At 38.2% G+C, this 16,294-nt stretch overlaps 1 protein-coding gene across 2 annotated transcripts in view; it reads left to right on the top strand.

The window, feature by feature from the left end:
- LOC121303632 (BMP/retinoic acid-inducible neural-specific protein 1) overlaps positions 1–16,294 on the top strand; it is a 121,188-nt gene that overhangs the window by 22,721 nt on the left and 82,173 nt on the right. The window contains exons 2-3 of one of the 2 annotated variants that reach the window (XM_041234436.1): positions 6,531–6,592; positions 7,745–8,012. In XM_041234436.1, the coding sequence (XP_041090370.1) occupies positions 7,795–8,012 (218 nt within the window). In that variant the 5' untranslated portion in view covers positions 6,531–6,592; positions 7,745–7,794. The remainder of the gene's footprint in view (positions 1–6,530; positions 6,593–7,744; positions 8,013–16,294) is intronic. The other variant, XM_041234435.1, reaches the window with a different exon arrangement.

The raw sequence follows: 16,294 nt of genomic DNA, 5'->3' as shown, positions 1-16,294 counted from the left end.
AAAGTTTCTTATATGTTAAGATTCCTATCAATAAGCATTCCATGACAATCGACAAGGTTATTCCACATCTGATCTCTGAATTTTGTCTTTGGCTATTAAGATAGCAATCAGAAGGGACAAGGTAATTTCCATCACTGTGACGTAGAAATCAATGAAACTTGTCAAAGGTAGTCCAGAGGTAGTGAAAAATGAAAAGGATTAAAAAGAAGATTGTCAAGACATTGCACCTCTCCCTATATATATATATATATATATATATATATATATATATATATATATATATATATATATATATATATAGTATATATAGATATATATATATATATATATATATATATAAATGATACATATATAGTTGGAAACAGATAACTATTTCCTGCTGACGACAAATCACCTTTCCCTTTGTCTATTTTTTGGGGACTTTTAAGCCAAATCAACTTTGTCTATTTTTTGGGGACTGCTTGCCATTTAGTTCTTAAGCTGAGGGAACATGAAGCCACTTTTCCAGGAACAGTGGTTTGAAACCTTGTTCTGGGAGACCTAGTTTAAGGCAGTTTTGCTGTATCAAACCCCACGTCTCTCCTGGTGGTCCATGCAGTGACCTGAAGCCTAGTCTCCTGAAACCCAGTTCCAAGCCACGCAGCGACTTTGTGTTCCCTCAGCTTATGAAAGGTGAGGGGTAATGGCAGTGGTTGCAGTCAGGCTCTATAAGAGCTTCCCCTTGCAGTTCTGAAAGCAAGAGCTCCTCACTCCTGACCTGAACACCATCTGCCTGCCATTCAGTCTTGGGCCTCTCTTGAGCACAGGCTCCCAAACGTGTTGAACTGAGGGGTGGCTTAACTGTACAGTGCAAATATATACATGTACAATATCAACAGCATTTGTCAATAGGATTTCAATCTTTTTTATGGCATTATTGCTTGTTTGTAAGTGAATGTACGTGTCGTATGGGTGTGTGTCGAATCATTTGTTGGTCCCTGGAAATTAGTCATATGATTCTCTTAATATATTATAATTGGGAAATGTTTGCCATGGCGCTGGTCTGTCTATTAGCCTAATTACTTTGAGTTTCAACCAGAGTATTAAATTAGGTCACTTCTAATACAATTGACGAGCGTTGCTTTAAATAACAATGCTTAAAACATTTAGTTCACAGACATTTTCAAGCTATCTGTTGTGATTCATTGTGATGAATCTGCAAAGTATTTAATTGTTGTGGAGGAATACGTTATCATCTCTTAATGATACCTTCAGGGAAGTGAGGGGGTGACGATCTGCAGCAAAATCTGGTTGCTTTGAGTCATCACATTCCAGTCTGTTCCACTTAAAACACCTGTCATCCAGGAATCGACAGCGCCATTGCCAAAAAACTGAAGAATGAACTAAAATGAGGAATTTGTTATTCAAACGGCAGTTGGGATTCTGTCTGTACAACACACGATTCAGCCATATGGATCGCTTGCACAATGTGTGTGCACTTACACTACTGTATGCATTAGAAAAACAAGGTAAGTGTAGTCTGTAGTTGATCATAATCACATCAGGTTGTTTATTTTAACAGTTCTGTCACACTGCAGTTTTGTCACCTTCATTTACAAATTGCCTAATGAGGATATTTCCTCTTGTTAATGTCACCGACCATCAACACTTTATTACCATCGGTCAGTAGAATAAATCAAAATGCACTGTGCATTCCAAGTCTGGTTGATTATTTCCAGAGCTAATAGAATACTAGACTCTTCCTAACTGATGATGCTCACGAGACATTAAATCAATGCATTCAGGTAAGCTGGCATTGTAACTCAAAGCATTAGTGCACCAGTGTGTATTTTAAGCCTTGCATTGATCAAATTCTTGATTGGTACTGTACAGAACACGGCATTTCATCTTGGAATATAATGACTAGTATGCTGAACTTCACAGAGAATCCTAACACAAAAGGGCAATGAAATGAGCAGTGGGTAATTGCTTTATTTCTGTTGTCTGCTGTGTCATACCCAGTGCTTGGTTTCAGAATTAGTCTGTATTTAAATTGTCAGGAGCCAGGGTTTGAGCAGTAAGGCCCCTGTTAAACACAGAGCTCATGAACAGCTCCTAATTGTACACTTCCTGGTCAGACTTCTTGCTGTGATAAGTGCAATCAGTTCAGATTTGTCTCCAGTCCTTGGTTATTGTTATCATGTCTTCATCATTGTATTGTCCCACAGTGACCAATATGTTAATCGAATAGCAGACTGTTGATCAATCCTTAGTAGTAATCAATGCACTAAGAACACTTTAGCACGCAAGAGCAAGAAGCAAACACATAGCTAGACTCTTCACATAGCCTTGAACGCATGAATGTGTTTATTATTATACATAGTAGTAGATTATATATACATAAGATTGCCCAAGAAAAGATAGGTCCAATCAAAATCCTGTTTCGGTTCTAAAGTCAAGTGTTTGTTGTCTGTAATCCTATATGTGTATGCTTGTTATAAATCTTTATTCAGAGATATAGATATAGTTAACCATATAGAACAAAGATTTAGGGTTAAATCAGTGACTGAGCAGTGATAGCTAAACCACCCACAGAGCAGGGAAATGTGTTCTGAGAATGACCTCTGGGGCTCTAATGCTGAAGCAAGTGTAAAGGCAGATTTTCAGAGAGGAATCATTTAACGGTATAAAACAAGCAAGAAACTACAATATTTGAACTTCCCTTTCAGGTTACTCAGTAGTTTCTTGGCGTTTTTTTATTACTCTTAAAAAATAGGGATCACAAAGTCAAAGTCTTTGTCCTAGTTCTGTGTAAACACTGCTTTGAACTATTTTGCACATTGTACATTAGTTACATGTTATTTTCCTGTCAAGTAATGCAGGAGAGACAGCCATGAATGCTGTGTAATGATTATATCTTGCTCTCATTTAAGACCAAACCAGAACACTGATAATATAGTACTTTGTTCAGATCTTCTTCTAAAACATATTTAGGTTTCCAATGTTCTAACAGTACGTGGGTACATTTTAGAATCTAATTGTGATCTTCTGAGCAATTTTCAGACTGATTTATAAATAATTTACTGTTCCAGACCTCTTATTTCCTAGCCGTCTCTCTTTGTGCCCTTCAGAAACTGGAGGGAGGAGTATTCGGCAAACTGAAGATTGCTTGCAGTATTAGTAACTCTTGTTCAGGGAACTTACATCATCAATTGTCTTATGATTATATTTTTATCCAACAAGCTAGCCTTCTATAGTGAATGTAACATTATTCAGTACTTCTTTACTAGAGCTAATTTCAATATTAAACTGCAGATATGCACACTAGCTTTGCAGTAAAGCATGCTTTTATAATATCGTACAGTACATTTACAGCTTCATTATACTTAGCATACAGTCAGGTAAACTCTTAGGCTATATCAGTGAAACTTCACGAATCAAAAACTTCCATTAGAGTTGGTACCAAGAGAAGAACATTTGTATTTCACTTTACCTTTCCAAATTAAACAAGCATACAAAGGAAAGTGAACTTAGACTAAACAGGTTCTATTTTACTGACCTAACTATTAAAACAGCCCCCCTAAAACATGCGAACTAGATGTTTTGCTGTGATTTGATTATTTTAATTGTGTTTAATAATGTTCAGAAGTGTGTCTAGATGGATTAATAAAGAGTTCAAGTATTTAGACCCCATTATTTTAATTGTATGTAATACTGTTCAGTACTGAGTCCCCACCCCTGGGGAAAACACCAGATGGATTAATAAAACGTTCAAGTGTTTATATCCCATTATTTTGTTTATTTAACGCACCCCATGAAACACTGAGTTGCACTTGTGCAAATAGAAACTGTGTCCGGCAGCCTAAGCTGTTGTCTTTCCTCTTCCGTTAAAACAAGCAGTCGCATTCTAGTCACAGGGATTGCCGTTTACATGGCCCATAGCTGAAATAAAGTGGCAGCGCTTTTAATCTAAAGGGATAATCTTCCTCTTAGGGGCAACATGCTGGTCCTAATTTATTTCTTCTCTGCCCCGTGCTATACTCAATTTGTCAAGGGGCTCTTGACCAATGATGAATAACAATAACATTCTGGCTCACTGCCCTGCTAGCTCAAACTTAGATTAGTAGTAGTGACAGTATCAGTATACAGCAGAAGATGTAAACAGTCCTTCTCAAAGTATTTTAACTATACAAATAGTTTTTTTTTTCTGTTGTGATTTAATTATACAATCATTATTATTAAATATTTCCTTGTTTTTTTTTTTTTTTTTTTGGCCTCTTTTCTTGAGTTATTCTCAATTCCATTGGCTAACTCGTACCAAAGCTCACCCAAACTCACCCGTGTTGCTCTAGAGGTCTTTGTCCTTCGTCATCTGGAGGCTGAGATCCTGGGAAACATCATTCAGTGCTGCCTAAATATATTCATATTCACCAATTCGCCTTGATCCTTGAATAGAGGAATCAAAAGAAAGGACAGTAAATTATTCATGATTATTTACGTAATACAAAACAATAAATAGAATGATGCAATTATGGACTTCAAGCTATACTCCAGCTGCTGTAAACTAAACTTGTATATACTGGGCCAAATCACAAAGAAATACAGTCCAGGGAGTTCATCACGAAAGGTGTTGTGTGTGTGTTTGTTACCTCAAAGAAGTTAGTCATCAGCAAATGTCTTGTTTCACTTAAGAGTAAAATGACATGTATTTATCTGTAGAAATCAATAGCAACCCACGTAAGGTTTATTGATAATATATTGTTTGTCATGTGATCTCAATAACTTCACTTCTAGTGATCTGCTTTTATTTACTCGGAAGTTTTGCATTAGATTACCAAATACATTACTGAGCTGTGACAGCATCCCTTGAATTAGTGCTAATTACTTCAAGGGTGCAATGTTATTACCATTGAAATGCGATTCTTGGTTATCAGCACAGGTTTTGTTTCGGAATAACTCTTGGAACTGCACATTGTATCCATGTGTACGGGCAATGTTGTGTGATGCACTGCCGTTACAGATTCTGTCGGTGAGAAGAGATGAGGTTAAAAGCTCTGTAAGTATGAAATCAGATTAGCCTGGCTCTTTAGCATAGTGGTTAAGATACTCGATTGCATTGTGTGGGGTCGTCAGTTTGTATGCAGCCACCTCCTTGTTACACATGCAGGAAACTTGGCTTGGAGGAGATGACACGTAATTACATTGGGCAGAGGAAAATGTCTTTCATTCAGCTCCCCTCATTTGCTGGAGAGAACATTGCTATGAGGCTTTTAGGAAGTTTTTAGGAAGCCAGTAAAAATAGTGTACTAGAGAGTCATTACTGTGCCCGATATCTCCCTTTTACGAGCGAATCGAGGGAGTACGAAAGTCCTCCAGTATCGGTGACATCAGTAAATCCTTAGGGTCTAGATACAATTATCATATTTCACTGGGGTCACCACACCAACAAGTGAATCCCTTGTATATGTTATGTTTACTTACACACTGTAGGGGTTAGTAATCTTTTGGACGGAATTTTAAATATAGCATTATACCCCCCCCCCCCCCCCCCCCGCCCCCCCCCGTGTTGCTACAACTGTTTAAATAACGTACCTGTAATTTATCTTTTCATTGTTACATCCTGACAACTTCTTACACATAAATTTAAAGTCTGTTTTCAAAGTTCAGCATTAGGCAGTGTTTTAGCTGATGAACAGACAGTACTGTTGCACAGTCACCAATACATACCTCTGCAATAAACAGTGGTTGTCCAGCAAAGCACAGCGCTCTGACAAACTCATTAACACAGTCACTCTGGCTCTCTTTTATTAAAACATGTGTAAAAGCTGCATGGATTGAAATCACTTAACAGCCTGTTATCTCTTGGATATCACTATTTATTTGATCATAGTAATGTCATGGCAACCCATTGATTCCACCTATGTTTGTGTTCGAAATATTAATGGGGCTAAATGCTAGTTGAATCTGCATTAACAAAGGCTTGGATCTGCTAGCACTTGCTGTTCAATGAAAGATCACAGGCAGCATGGTATAAGATGGCAATTACATCATGTGGATCTGATGTAACTATACAACTTTGCTTTGATCAGATCTCTGACTTAATTGTCTAAAACACTTGTGCGATTTATTTGTTCAATAAATCAGAATGATTCTGTACAGGTTTAGGTAAGAGTGCTAACCAATGTTTTTAAAATCACAACCTTACGTTTTATTAACACCAATATTATCATCACTGGACCACCTTACAGAAAATGATTATTCATTTTATATACAGCCTTGTATCTGAAAAACAAGCACAGAGCATAAAGTTGGCAATGTTAATAGGAGCATGTATTATAGAGACTTGATTAGCACCCTTGTATGTGCCTTTTCTAATCATAGTTGCAGTATAGCACCTGGATATGTTACTGTTTGGAATGGTACTGTACAATGTGACTAACAACAAAACTAACCCCCCAAAATACGCTAACTTTGACTCACTAATATAGGAAGTTCAAAAGTCAAGCCATTGTTGTTTTTAGATGCTCATAACAAGTGTTATTTCATTTCAGAAGGTCTATACAGAGAGTGATTCATAATTCACACATTACTGGAGCATCTCTGAAACTGGAGGGTACGTGGAGGATGGTATGCAAAGGGGACCCCGGCATGCAGGAGACTTTTTGTTACACCCTGTTTGGCCACCGGAGGGTTGTTTAATAATGTCAGCATTGAAGTAGAATTGAAAACTGCAAAACAGCAATGCTGTGCAAATTATCACCCTATATAACCATAATCATGCATAGGTTCAGGGCATTTTAATTGATTTGAAATTGTAAAAATATAACTAGAAAATGAAATAAGCATATGGTATTAAAGACTGCAATTTGTGGGTTGACCCACATTGTCATATGGTAATTTCTCCTGACCTGCTGTCCTGCGAGTTTCATACAAATTTTGTGAACCAATTTATTTTTAAAAACTAATGCAGTCAGACAGCCAACTGCTAATGAAACATGATGCAGTTTTGGCATGACCCATCCCTGTTTTCAACCTGTAAACGTTGTCCCCTGTGGAGTGTGTGATTCTATCCCTGCGTTTGTGTGTGTATTAATAATGTATACATGGGTTCCCAGCAGCACACACATAGACTGCTCTGCAGTGATCCATTGGAGGGTTTGTTCAAAGTCTGTTATAATCACCAAAGAGCATTCAGAACTGGTCTCTTCCTTTAACTATCTTCTCACTCTTGCCAAGATCTGCGACTACAGATGCAGGTTAGCATTTCATCCACTGATCACTCCATCCTCAGGGTGCTTCCCGAGTAGTTTCATTTTAACAAATGTACAGGAGTATCTGGAATGTCTTCTGTTTAAATATTTCCTAAACCTAATTTACTTAATCAAAGGCTGATTTAAAATATTTTTTTTTTCAATTTCTTCAGCCCACTTAATCAATAAATCTCGAGCCAAACTAAGAATTTCTTATTTCATTTTAAACTAAATTTTGCTCAAAAAGTAATTCAAATTGAAAAGCAAGATTAATTATACAACAGCATATTCCCATAGTGGAAGCTCAGAACCTGCTGATCCATTCAGTTTATTTGTGACAGTTCCTGGAACCTTTTCAATTGGCAAATTGATAACCTTCAATAAAGACTACAACTCCCAGAGTCCCATTCAAAGCCTTGTAGTCCTTTTGCCAATGGGTAAAATTAATATAACTTCTTGCTTATAGCAGAGTAATGAGACTCCACTGACTCATGTTTTCCTTTTCCCTTGTGCAGGTCTCCACAGAATGGAGCAAGAATGAACAGAGAGCGGCTGAAAGAAAAGCATGAACTGGAGGTTTATTGAGGTCATCTACTTCCTGTTTATATGGGACCATATAACAGTACAGTGTTCCCGCCAGGACCCACCCACTGCTGAGCACCATGTCTCCAAGAAATTTGATTGGCTCATTTCCGACCGGGGGCCTTTCCACCACTCTCGGGGTTATTTATCCTTTGTGGAAAGATTTCGTCAAGGATTTACAACCAGATATAAAATTTACAGGTAAATATATTTTATTTAAACTGTATATTTAAGGGGTCTATTTAATTGATCTAAATACCGTCACTGTTTAAATATTAAAATAGGACTTCAAACGATACAATTGCATGTTGGCTACCTTCTTTCATTGTTTTAAACAATGGCAGTATTTCGGAACCCCGCTGTTTGGATATGTTTGATATCTCTCTTTATATTTAACCAGGTGACATCTAGAACCCATACTGTGCTTACTGTAGGGATGAATAGCATACCCTCACAGACACCAAGTGGCAAGTTGGTTTTGCTGCCATTCCTCATATTCTTCTGTTCAGTATCATGAGATATAACCTTTCACTCCACATGTAAATGTCACTATTGTATGCATTATGAAATGTCTTATTAACTTGTAGAATTGATAACTGACTCCTCAAGTTTCTTGATAAACGTGGATCTTGGTTATCACATGGCAGATGGGAGTTAAAAAGTTTTCTGGTTTTGTATCAAAACACATCTGCCTGTTTCATTGTTTAAAAGTAAATGGAAAAATTGCAGAGGGATTATGTGTGGTCTTTTTTCCTTCATTGTTTCTTTTACTACAAAATTGGTCTGTTGTTCTTGGCTGCCTGGTACTCAACTTTTGTTGTGGTCTCCTGCTAGGGAGGCAGGTTTCACTGGAGATGCTGTCCTCTTCTGCTTTTCAAAATCTTTTTTTTTGCTATGGTTTATTCCTTATGGTTAATTGTGGAATCCCACACAGGCACTGTTCACAGGCATGGTGCATAACTAGGAAGTCCAAAAGACATTTTGTGTGAATTGTATCAATTGGTAAATGTCATGACACTATACATATGCAAAAGACACTAGAATATTGCCATTCATGCCAAAAAGGTTTAAGATTAGGAAGTGAAAAAGAAAGAAAAGGCTACCCCCTCAAAAATAATATGGGTTCAAGTAAGTTCTTTAAGTGGAATGCGAACACTCACCTTATCACAAGAAAGGTATTGAACTCCCTAATAGGCAACCATGAAGTACACACATGAAGGGAATATTCAGACCCATTCTCACAGGCAAGCACTGATATTCTTAGTCGTCCTGACTATCTGCTGCACTAGGGTCAATCAGCTAGTACAACTGGTAGCTCATTTACATATGTTTGATCAGTATTTTAAATAGCTGGTAAAGCCACTGATTCATCTTCAGGTTAACTCTGTGTGAACTGTAATGGCCTAACCTGTATAAGGTATGATTGCCAATGTAATATTTAGGTAATTGACACAAGTGGAAGAATGTTAGATGACTTCTGGCTTAGGGTTTAGTAACCAATGATATTATAACTGCAGTTTTCTATAATTTACATTGCAAATGCTGCATAATTGTTTTAACTCTGTGCCAGCTGCCATTGCTGAAAATATTTTCTTAGCATTGCGATACATGGGAGCATGCGTTATTGTTGAAGTTGCTTGTCGAATGTGAGTTATGATGCAGGTGAAGATAGCAACAGTGGATAAGTCTTGTTTTGTTTAATGCTGCCTTATTATCCTGTACGGTTTGGAACGGATTACTTTTACTGTTCGTTCAGTTCTCAGACTTCAAGTTCATCCCTGCCCTTTTTTTTATTCTGTTACCATGTATTATGTCAAATAATATTCAGTGTGTGTGTATATATATATATATATATATATATATATACTCACCGCAAAGTCCCAAGAACACTGATATTATCTTAATGTTTATATTATTAAAAATAATTTATGAATTTGTGATGATAGTTGGTGATTCCTTTTGGAAGTTGGGATTTATAAAAAGGACGCTAGGACCAGCAGCAATGTACTGTAGCAGTTCTAGAGAAATTCATCTTCATGCCTGGTTTCTCATCCAATCACCCACAGGGTAGCAGGACAATCTGCTGTGAGAAAAGCAAAAAGACAGCAGGATTTACTGATTCTGCAAAGGAAATGATGGATTTAAAAAAATACAGAACTTTGCAAAATCAGCAGGAGCTTCTACCCTGGCAAATAGACATAATTGCATTCCCTTAGGTGTGATTTCTAATGCACATCTGCTGATACAGTGCTACTGTATGTAACCCATTTTGTCCTTACTTAACCTTGCTTGTGATAACATGGGTATGTCAGAATTCAACTTCCATTGACGGTCATTAGCCCTGTCCTCTCACACTGTCTGTCTGGAACAGTGGCTGTTCAAGGGAGGTTCTGACACTGACAAGCAAATACGAGCATTAGATGTGCTAGATAAATTATATATATACTGTATATGTGTGTGTGTGTGTGTGTGTGAACTTTTAATTAAGTTAAATCAACCGATAAAAACAAAAAAAAAACTAAAATGCCACACCTTTTAAGTTTTGTTTAGCTGGCCTCTTAAACAAAGTCCAGGGAAATGGTTATTTCATGTTTAAAAGTTTAGGTGTAGGTAGCTGTGGCTAAGTGATTAACAGAGAGCAGATGCAGGTAATCAATAATCAGACAAACAACAATAATCCAGGTGCAATGAAGGTTTAATTGTATAATCCAATGCCTGATGGCTAACAGCAGTAAACAATAACAATGTTAATGAAGCAATACAGTGACATGTATTGCTTACTTATATCAGCTGGTTTGCCCCGAAATAAAAACAGTCCCGTTTCAGTTCACCCACACATAACACATACACAAACCCAAACATCAGTCCACAGTGTGTGCTCTATTTCTCATGGTCAATACAGTTCTTTATTGACGACAAAAGTGCAGTGTTGTTGATCCAGGTTTAGTGCTGGCCTTTGGTGACAGCTCCAGATCGTGTTACCCGTCCAAATAATTACAAACAGTATTATTAACGAAAAACAAAAACAAACATTCATGTTTCACAGCACAGGTTCTCCTTCTGGTCATTTAACGTAACCATTCACAAAGGAACAGATCACATGCCATGCCATTTCCCGTCCGGGTCATTGAGTTTGTATACCGTAGCTTTGTCCCCTTTCTAGATGGCCGACTTCTACCTAACCCTGGGAAAAAACTGTTGTGTCTTTTAGTCCAGGGTATTCTGTTCCCTTTGCACAGCATCCTCGCAGGTTGGAAAGGAGATCTAACATCAAGAATAATAGTAGTGTAACAGTAGCGTTTTTTCAAGTTCAGTGTGTAGGTAACGTTTTTTCTCCCCTCTTTCAGTCAGTGCAAAGTGCAGTAGCCAATGATTACAAGCATGGAACAAGCACAGGCAGTAATCTTTAGTGTAATTCAGTTCGTTAGGCTGCTTAGCAAAAGGGAGTCATTCTTCATGCAATACCATAGGGAAATTGCAAATCAACTGAGCTGTAAAATGTCTAACACCAGATAATACTGGCAATGACTAGTCAAAGACAGGTACTATCCCTCAGTGAATACATTTTAATGAAACTGAAAGCTTGTCGTCTACATCCTTCAGTGTTGTAATGGCCCTCCAGGCCATTTTCACAAAATTAATGAGACCTGCTACCAGAGAGCACTTTCAATCCTCATTGATATGCAGATGTGCTGCAGTCAACCAGAAACTAATATTTAGTTCATAACACATTACATATTTGAGTAAACCGAAGCTGTGTGAATCAGCTTCTTTTTCACTCCAAATGTCATCCCGTAGCTTTTTCTAGACACAGACATCTCATTGTTCCACTGGAGAAAAGTTAAAATAGCTGTGCTAGCCAAACAAAGTAAGATTCAGTAGAAAGTGTTTTAATAGCTGCTTCCTACTTTGATCTCCTGCCATCGGCTGAAGCATGACTGGTCTCGACTTGTTATCTCCAGTTGGGAATTAAAGGGGTTGTTAACGCTCTACACTTAGGCTGTGCTTTTGTCCCGTGCAGCTGCTTTTGAAGCCTTAGTGTGACTGAAATATACTCATCTGCAGTTTTCATTGGAGCGGTGCTGAAGGTTTCTATCTAAATCCGGAGGCTAAAACAATCTGAAAACATTAGAAATGATGTGCCATCAATACCAAAATCGACTTGCCAATGTCTTTCTTTTTACTTCCTGATACTTGGAAGGTGTCTTAGATGAGCATTCAGTCTGTCAGTTGTACGTACAAGGCATGTTTGTTTGCAGAGAAGTAATTAACTACACTGCTAACTGCCTCAGCTGCACTAGTAATAGTGCTGAACTGCTTTGTGACGTCAACTTGTGCAGTGATCGACAAACTGGGGGCATTCTTTAGGTGGAATTTGTGACTTCAGACCCATATTCTTCACACAGCTTCATGTAACGCTGGCTATATTCCGATAAACTCTTGATTCAGTAGTTCGGGATAAACACCAATCACTAAATGTTTTAGTACAACTATTTATTGTGGAGAATGTGGAGCATGTAATTTTACAGAGAATTATGTTGTATGTACACTTTCATTTGGCATCAAACCTAACTTGGTTTCGAGGCTCGCTGCCTGAAAAAGAACAAGCCGGTCTCAATGCCACAATTAGTATTGAATATAGCTAACCTGACTGTTTAGCCAACCTTTAACAAATGATCATCAGCACACAGGAGAGGAAAACAAAACCCATTTTTGGGAAATAAACCTCTGGGAATCCATGGCTGGTCTGATTGCCCTTCCTCCGGGCAGGCTACTAACGCTTAAGAGCACATTTTTGTAAAAGCATTTTTAGGATCCATATTGTTCTAACGTAAACCTGGTAATCACTGAATGACCAACAACCTAACCATTTGATAAGGGAGCCTGGAACTCTGTGGCAAGAAGCTGCTATGACTCTGAAGGAGTGACCGGAGAACTGCTCAGCTGTGAATCCGGACCTGGAAAGAATCTGGGGAAGGTGAAAGAAGAACCAATGGTGGGTGACAATTGTTCCATTTTCGTTACTAAACAGCGGATCTGAGGGTGATGTGCCCTGAGAAAGATGGAGATGCGTAAGAGAGAAAGGGGTCATATGGGCTAACATGGGAGTTTTATTTATAAACGAAATAGAAAGGGTTCCCTAATCTTCCTGGACAGTTTTACTTCTTTTGAGCAGGAAGGAAGGTATCAGATGAGGTAACTGCGAGGTCGGAGATACAGGGGTGAATCTGGGGGTTGAATTTGAGAACGATGTAGACTCTGGAGCACCTAAGGAACCCAAGAAGGCTAAGAGAAAAGAGCTTTAAGGTTTATCTAAAAACTGGGAGGATTAGCTGGAGCAGATGAAAGGCACCAAGAGAGTATGTTGATGATGATAGGTAAGCAAGCAGGGGGAGAAAGAGATTCTGGTCGTTGAAGCCCTTTTAGGATTAAAATGTGTGAGTTGCCGAGTGTAGAGCTGGGATGCCGAAAATGAGTTTGTAGAAAAAATGGATGCCGGAAATTGAAATACTGATGGAGGAAACTCTTATAACTCCATTCTTAAGGGATATAATATAGGATAATACTACAGGCATTGAAAATGAAGGGAACGGATTGCAATTCCAAAATGACCAGTACATGTGCAGTGAGCAGGGAGTGATGCTGAGAAGACTTTCTTGAGCCTGCAGAATTAGGGAATGCAGCGGGTGGCTCACATGAATGTCAGGACTGAAAAGGGAGGAAACTGAGTTGGCAGGAGGTAGTCTTCAGGAGCTAATGCTCTGAATCTCGTTGTTAATTTGGACTGTAGCTGAATTATCTGAGTGGAGAAGAATGGATTTTTGGGCCTAGGAAGACCCCCAAAAAGGAATGCTGCTACAGCAACTGTGTACATTTTGTACAATGATGAGGAGCGATCTGGGATAGCTGATGAATTCTTTGGGCCAAGAAGAAAACCAGTTTCCCTTATAGTATCCTCCAAAGCAGAGAGAGGGAGCTGCATCTGTGAACAGTTGAATGTCTTCATGCAGCAGGAGACACGCGATGTAAAAGTAATGCCGTTCCAGACTTTTTAGTAGGAGGCAGAGTTCCTTGTGGAAAAAAGGATCTATAGGTATGACATTGTTGAGGGAATCAACAGAAGGGATCAAGAGAAGGTAGGAGATGAAAGCTCTTTCTTGAGGAATTATCCTCATTGCATAGTTTAAATGGCCTAGGAGACAGAAGATTGCGTTTGGTAGGAGGGCGACCGGACAGAAAAGTAGAAATAGAAACAATACGATTGCTCCCTGAGGCTGAAAAAGATTGGGAATCCAGGGTGAAGCCTAGAAACTCAATGGAAGTGAAAGGACCCAAGGTCTTTTCTGATGGTAGGGGGATGCCGAGATTTGAAAATAATGATTTTCTTATTTTCTGGGCAGGGGAAGTGTGGGGAAAATCAAATTGAAGAAAATCATCCAGGAGATTCAGCACAAAAGGAATGCAGTAGTTATTAAGGAGGATCTAGCACAGCGCTTCTGACAAGGTATTGCATATCTATAGGCTGCTTTTGCAGCCGAACGTCAGTTGAACAGAAAAATAAAATTTGAAAAGCCACTGTACTCAGAAGATGTGCCTGAGGGACATGAGGGGACAGGGTCAAGGGTCAATGGGGTGAGCAGTTGAACCTCGTGCCGAGCATACTAGAATCTGAAGGGCAGATGGGAGCTACGGTAGACAGGAGAAGCAGACAGATCTGGGCAGAGAAGTTCGGAGTGGTAAATACCACCGACCTTAGTTGTCGTGGAGTTGGCCTGGAAAGGACTGGCTGAACTGGTTGAGTGGATCTCGGCTCCGGGAAAACTGCAAAGAGATCATCATTCGACGAAACTGAATAATCCAGAATATTGACTGTGATGCGTGCTTTTACGTTGAAATCGAAACACAACTGAGAGGAAAGTGAAGAGGGTATTTATAGTGCTAACAATCTTAATTAGCTAATGTGTAAATTGAATGATTCAATTTGTGACGCAGAGATTGGTGTCTGACCCTCCTCCCGAACTATAATTAAAAATATAAATAATATACAAATATTTAACTTGAATATTTAATCTTTACTCTGCTTCATGTGGCATGTGGGATATTTCATGATGCACCCACCTTAGCAGAGCAATTCTCCAGTCAGGACCTACAGTTACAGTGTTGAGCTCAAATGGTTAGAACAAGCAAACCCATTCTACTTCTTTTTCTTACTGAGCACTTTAAATATACCACTGTGGCATCAGCATGGCTGGTTGTAAACACATGTATATTTCCCTTGAAGAAGCAGAGCTGCTTGGTGAAGCATTACCTGCTGGCATCTCAGCTGCTTTAGAAGAACCAAACTCCCCGGTGCTCCTTCTTTTGAATGAAGACTCTTGTTTCATGTGCTTACAGCTGCTTCCTGTGAAAGAAAAAAAGCGCTATAAAAGTGGATTGTTTTCTGTACATTTTTTTAAAGAAATGGTCAAATGAAGAAGTATCAATACTACTCCGTATTGCAGATCCATGGGACAGTACAACTGGAATTGTAATATATAGCCATAGTGTATCTAGTAATGAGTAACCTTGCTGGTTAGGTAAAGAGAGACACCAATTACAACGATGCTTCAAGAAAACGAAGAACATTGATTTCCTGGCAGCGTAGTGCCACAATATTGAATTCATATTTATTTTATTATTTGTTTACAGGGTTCAGTGGCTTGAAATCTTCTCAATTCAATTTTCTATGTGCAGGCTTGATTTATGGCTGTACTTTAGCTGTGTGCTGAATACAAATGCAAAGTGTAAATGCATTCCACTAGGATCAGCACTGGAATGCAATAAGGCTGTGTGTGCATTGCTTGCATAAAATACAGAGAAAATCAAATGAGCCCTAATAATTATACTGGGTGTTTCTGTGTGAATCATACACTATAATATAATAATACGGGTGTTTCTGTGTGAATCATACACTATAATAATATAATAATACAGAGTGTTTCTGTGTGAATCATACACTATAATAATATAATAATACTGGGTGTTTCTGTGTGAATCATACACTATAATAATATAATAATACAGAGTGTTTCTGTGTGAATCATACACTATAATAATATAATAATACTGGGTGTTTCTGTGTGAATCCTACACTATAATATAATAATACGGGGTGTTTCTGTGTGAATCCTACACTATAATAATATAATACGGGTGTTTCTGTGTGAATCCTACACTATAATAATATAATAATACAGAGTGTTTCTGTGTGAATCATACACTATAATAATATAATAATACAGAGTGTTTCTGTGTGAATCATACACTATAATAATATAATTATACTGGGTGTTTCTGTGTGAATCATACACTATAATATAATAATACGGGTGTTTCTGTGTGAATCATACACTATAATATAATAATACGGGTGTTTCTGTGTGAATCATACACTATAATAATATAATAATACAGAGTGTTTCTGTGTGAATCATACACTATAA

Source organism: Polyodon spathula, chromosome 34, assembly GCF_017654505.1.
Source record: "Polyodon spathula isolate WHYD16114869_AA chromosome 34, ASM1765450v1, whole genome shotgun sequence".
In the NCBI taxonomy this organism is placed as follows: Eukaryota; Metazoa; Chordata; class Actinopteri; order Acipenseriformes; family Polyodontidae; genus Polyodon; species Polyodon spathula.
Note: the sequence above shows the minus strand (reverse complement) of the source record. Positions and strands in the feature narration are given on the sequence as shown.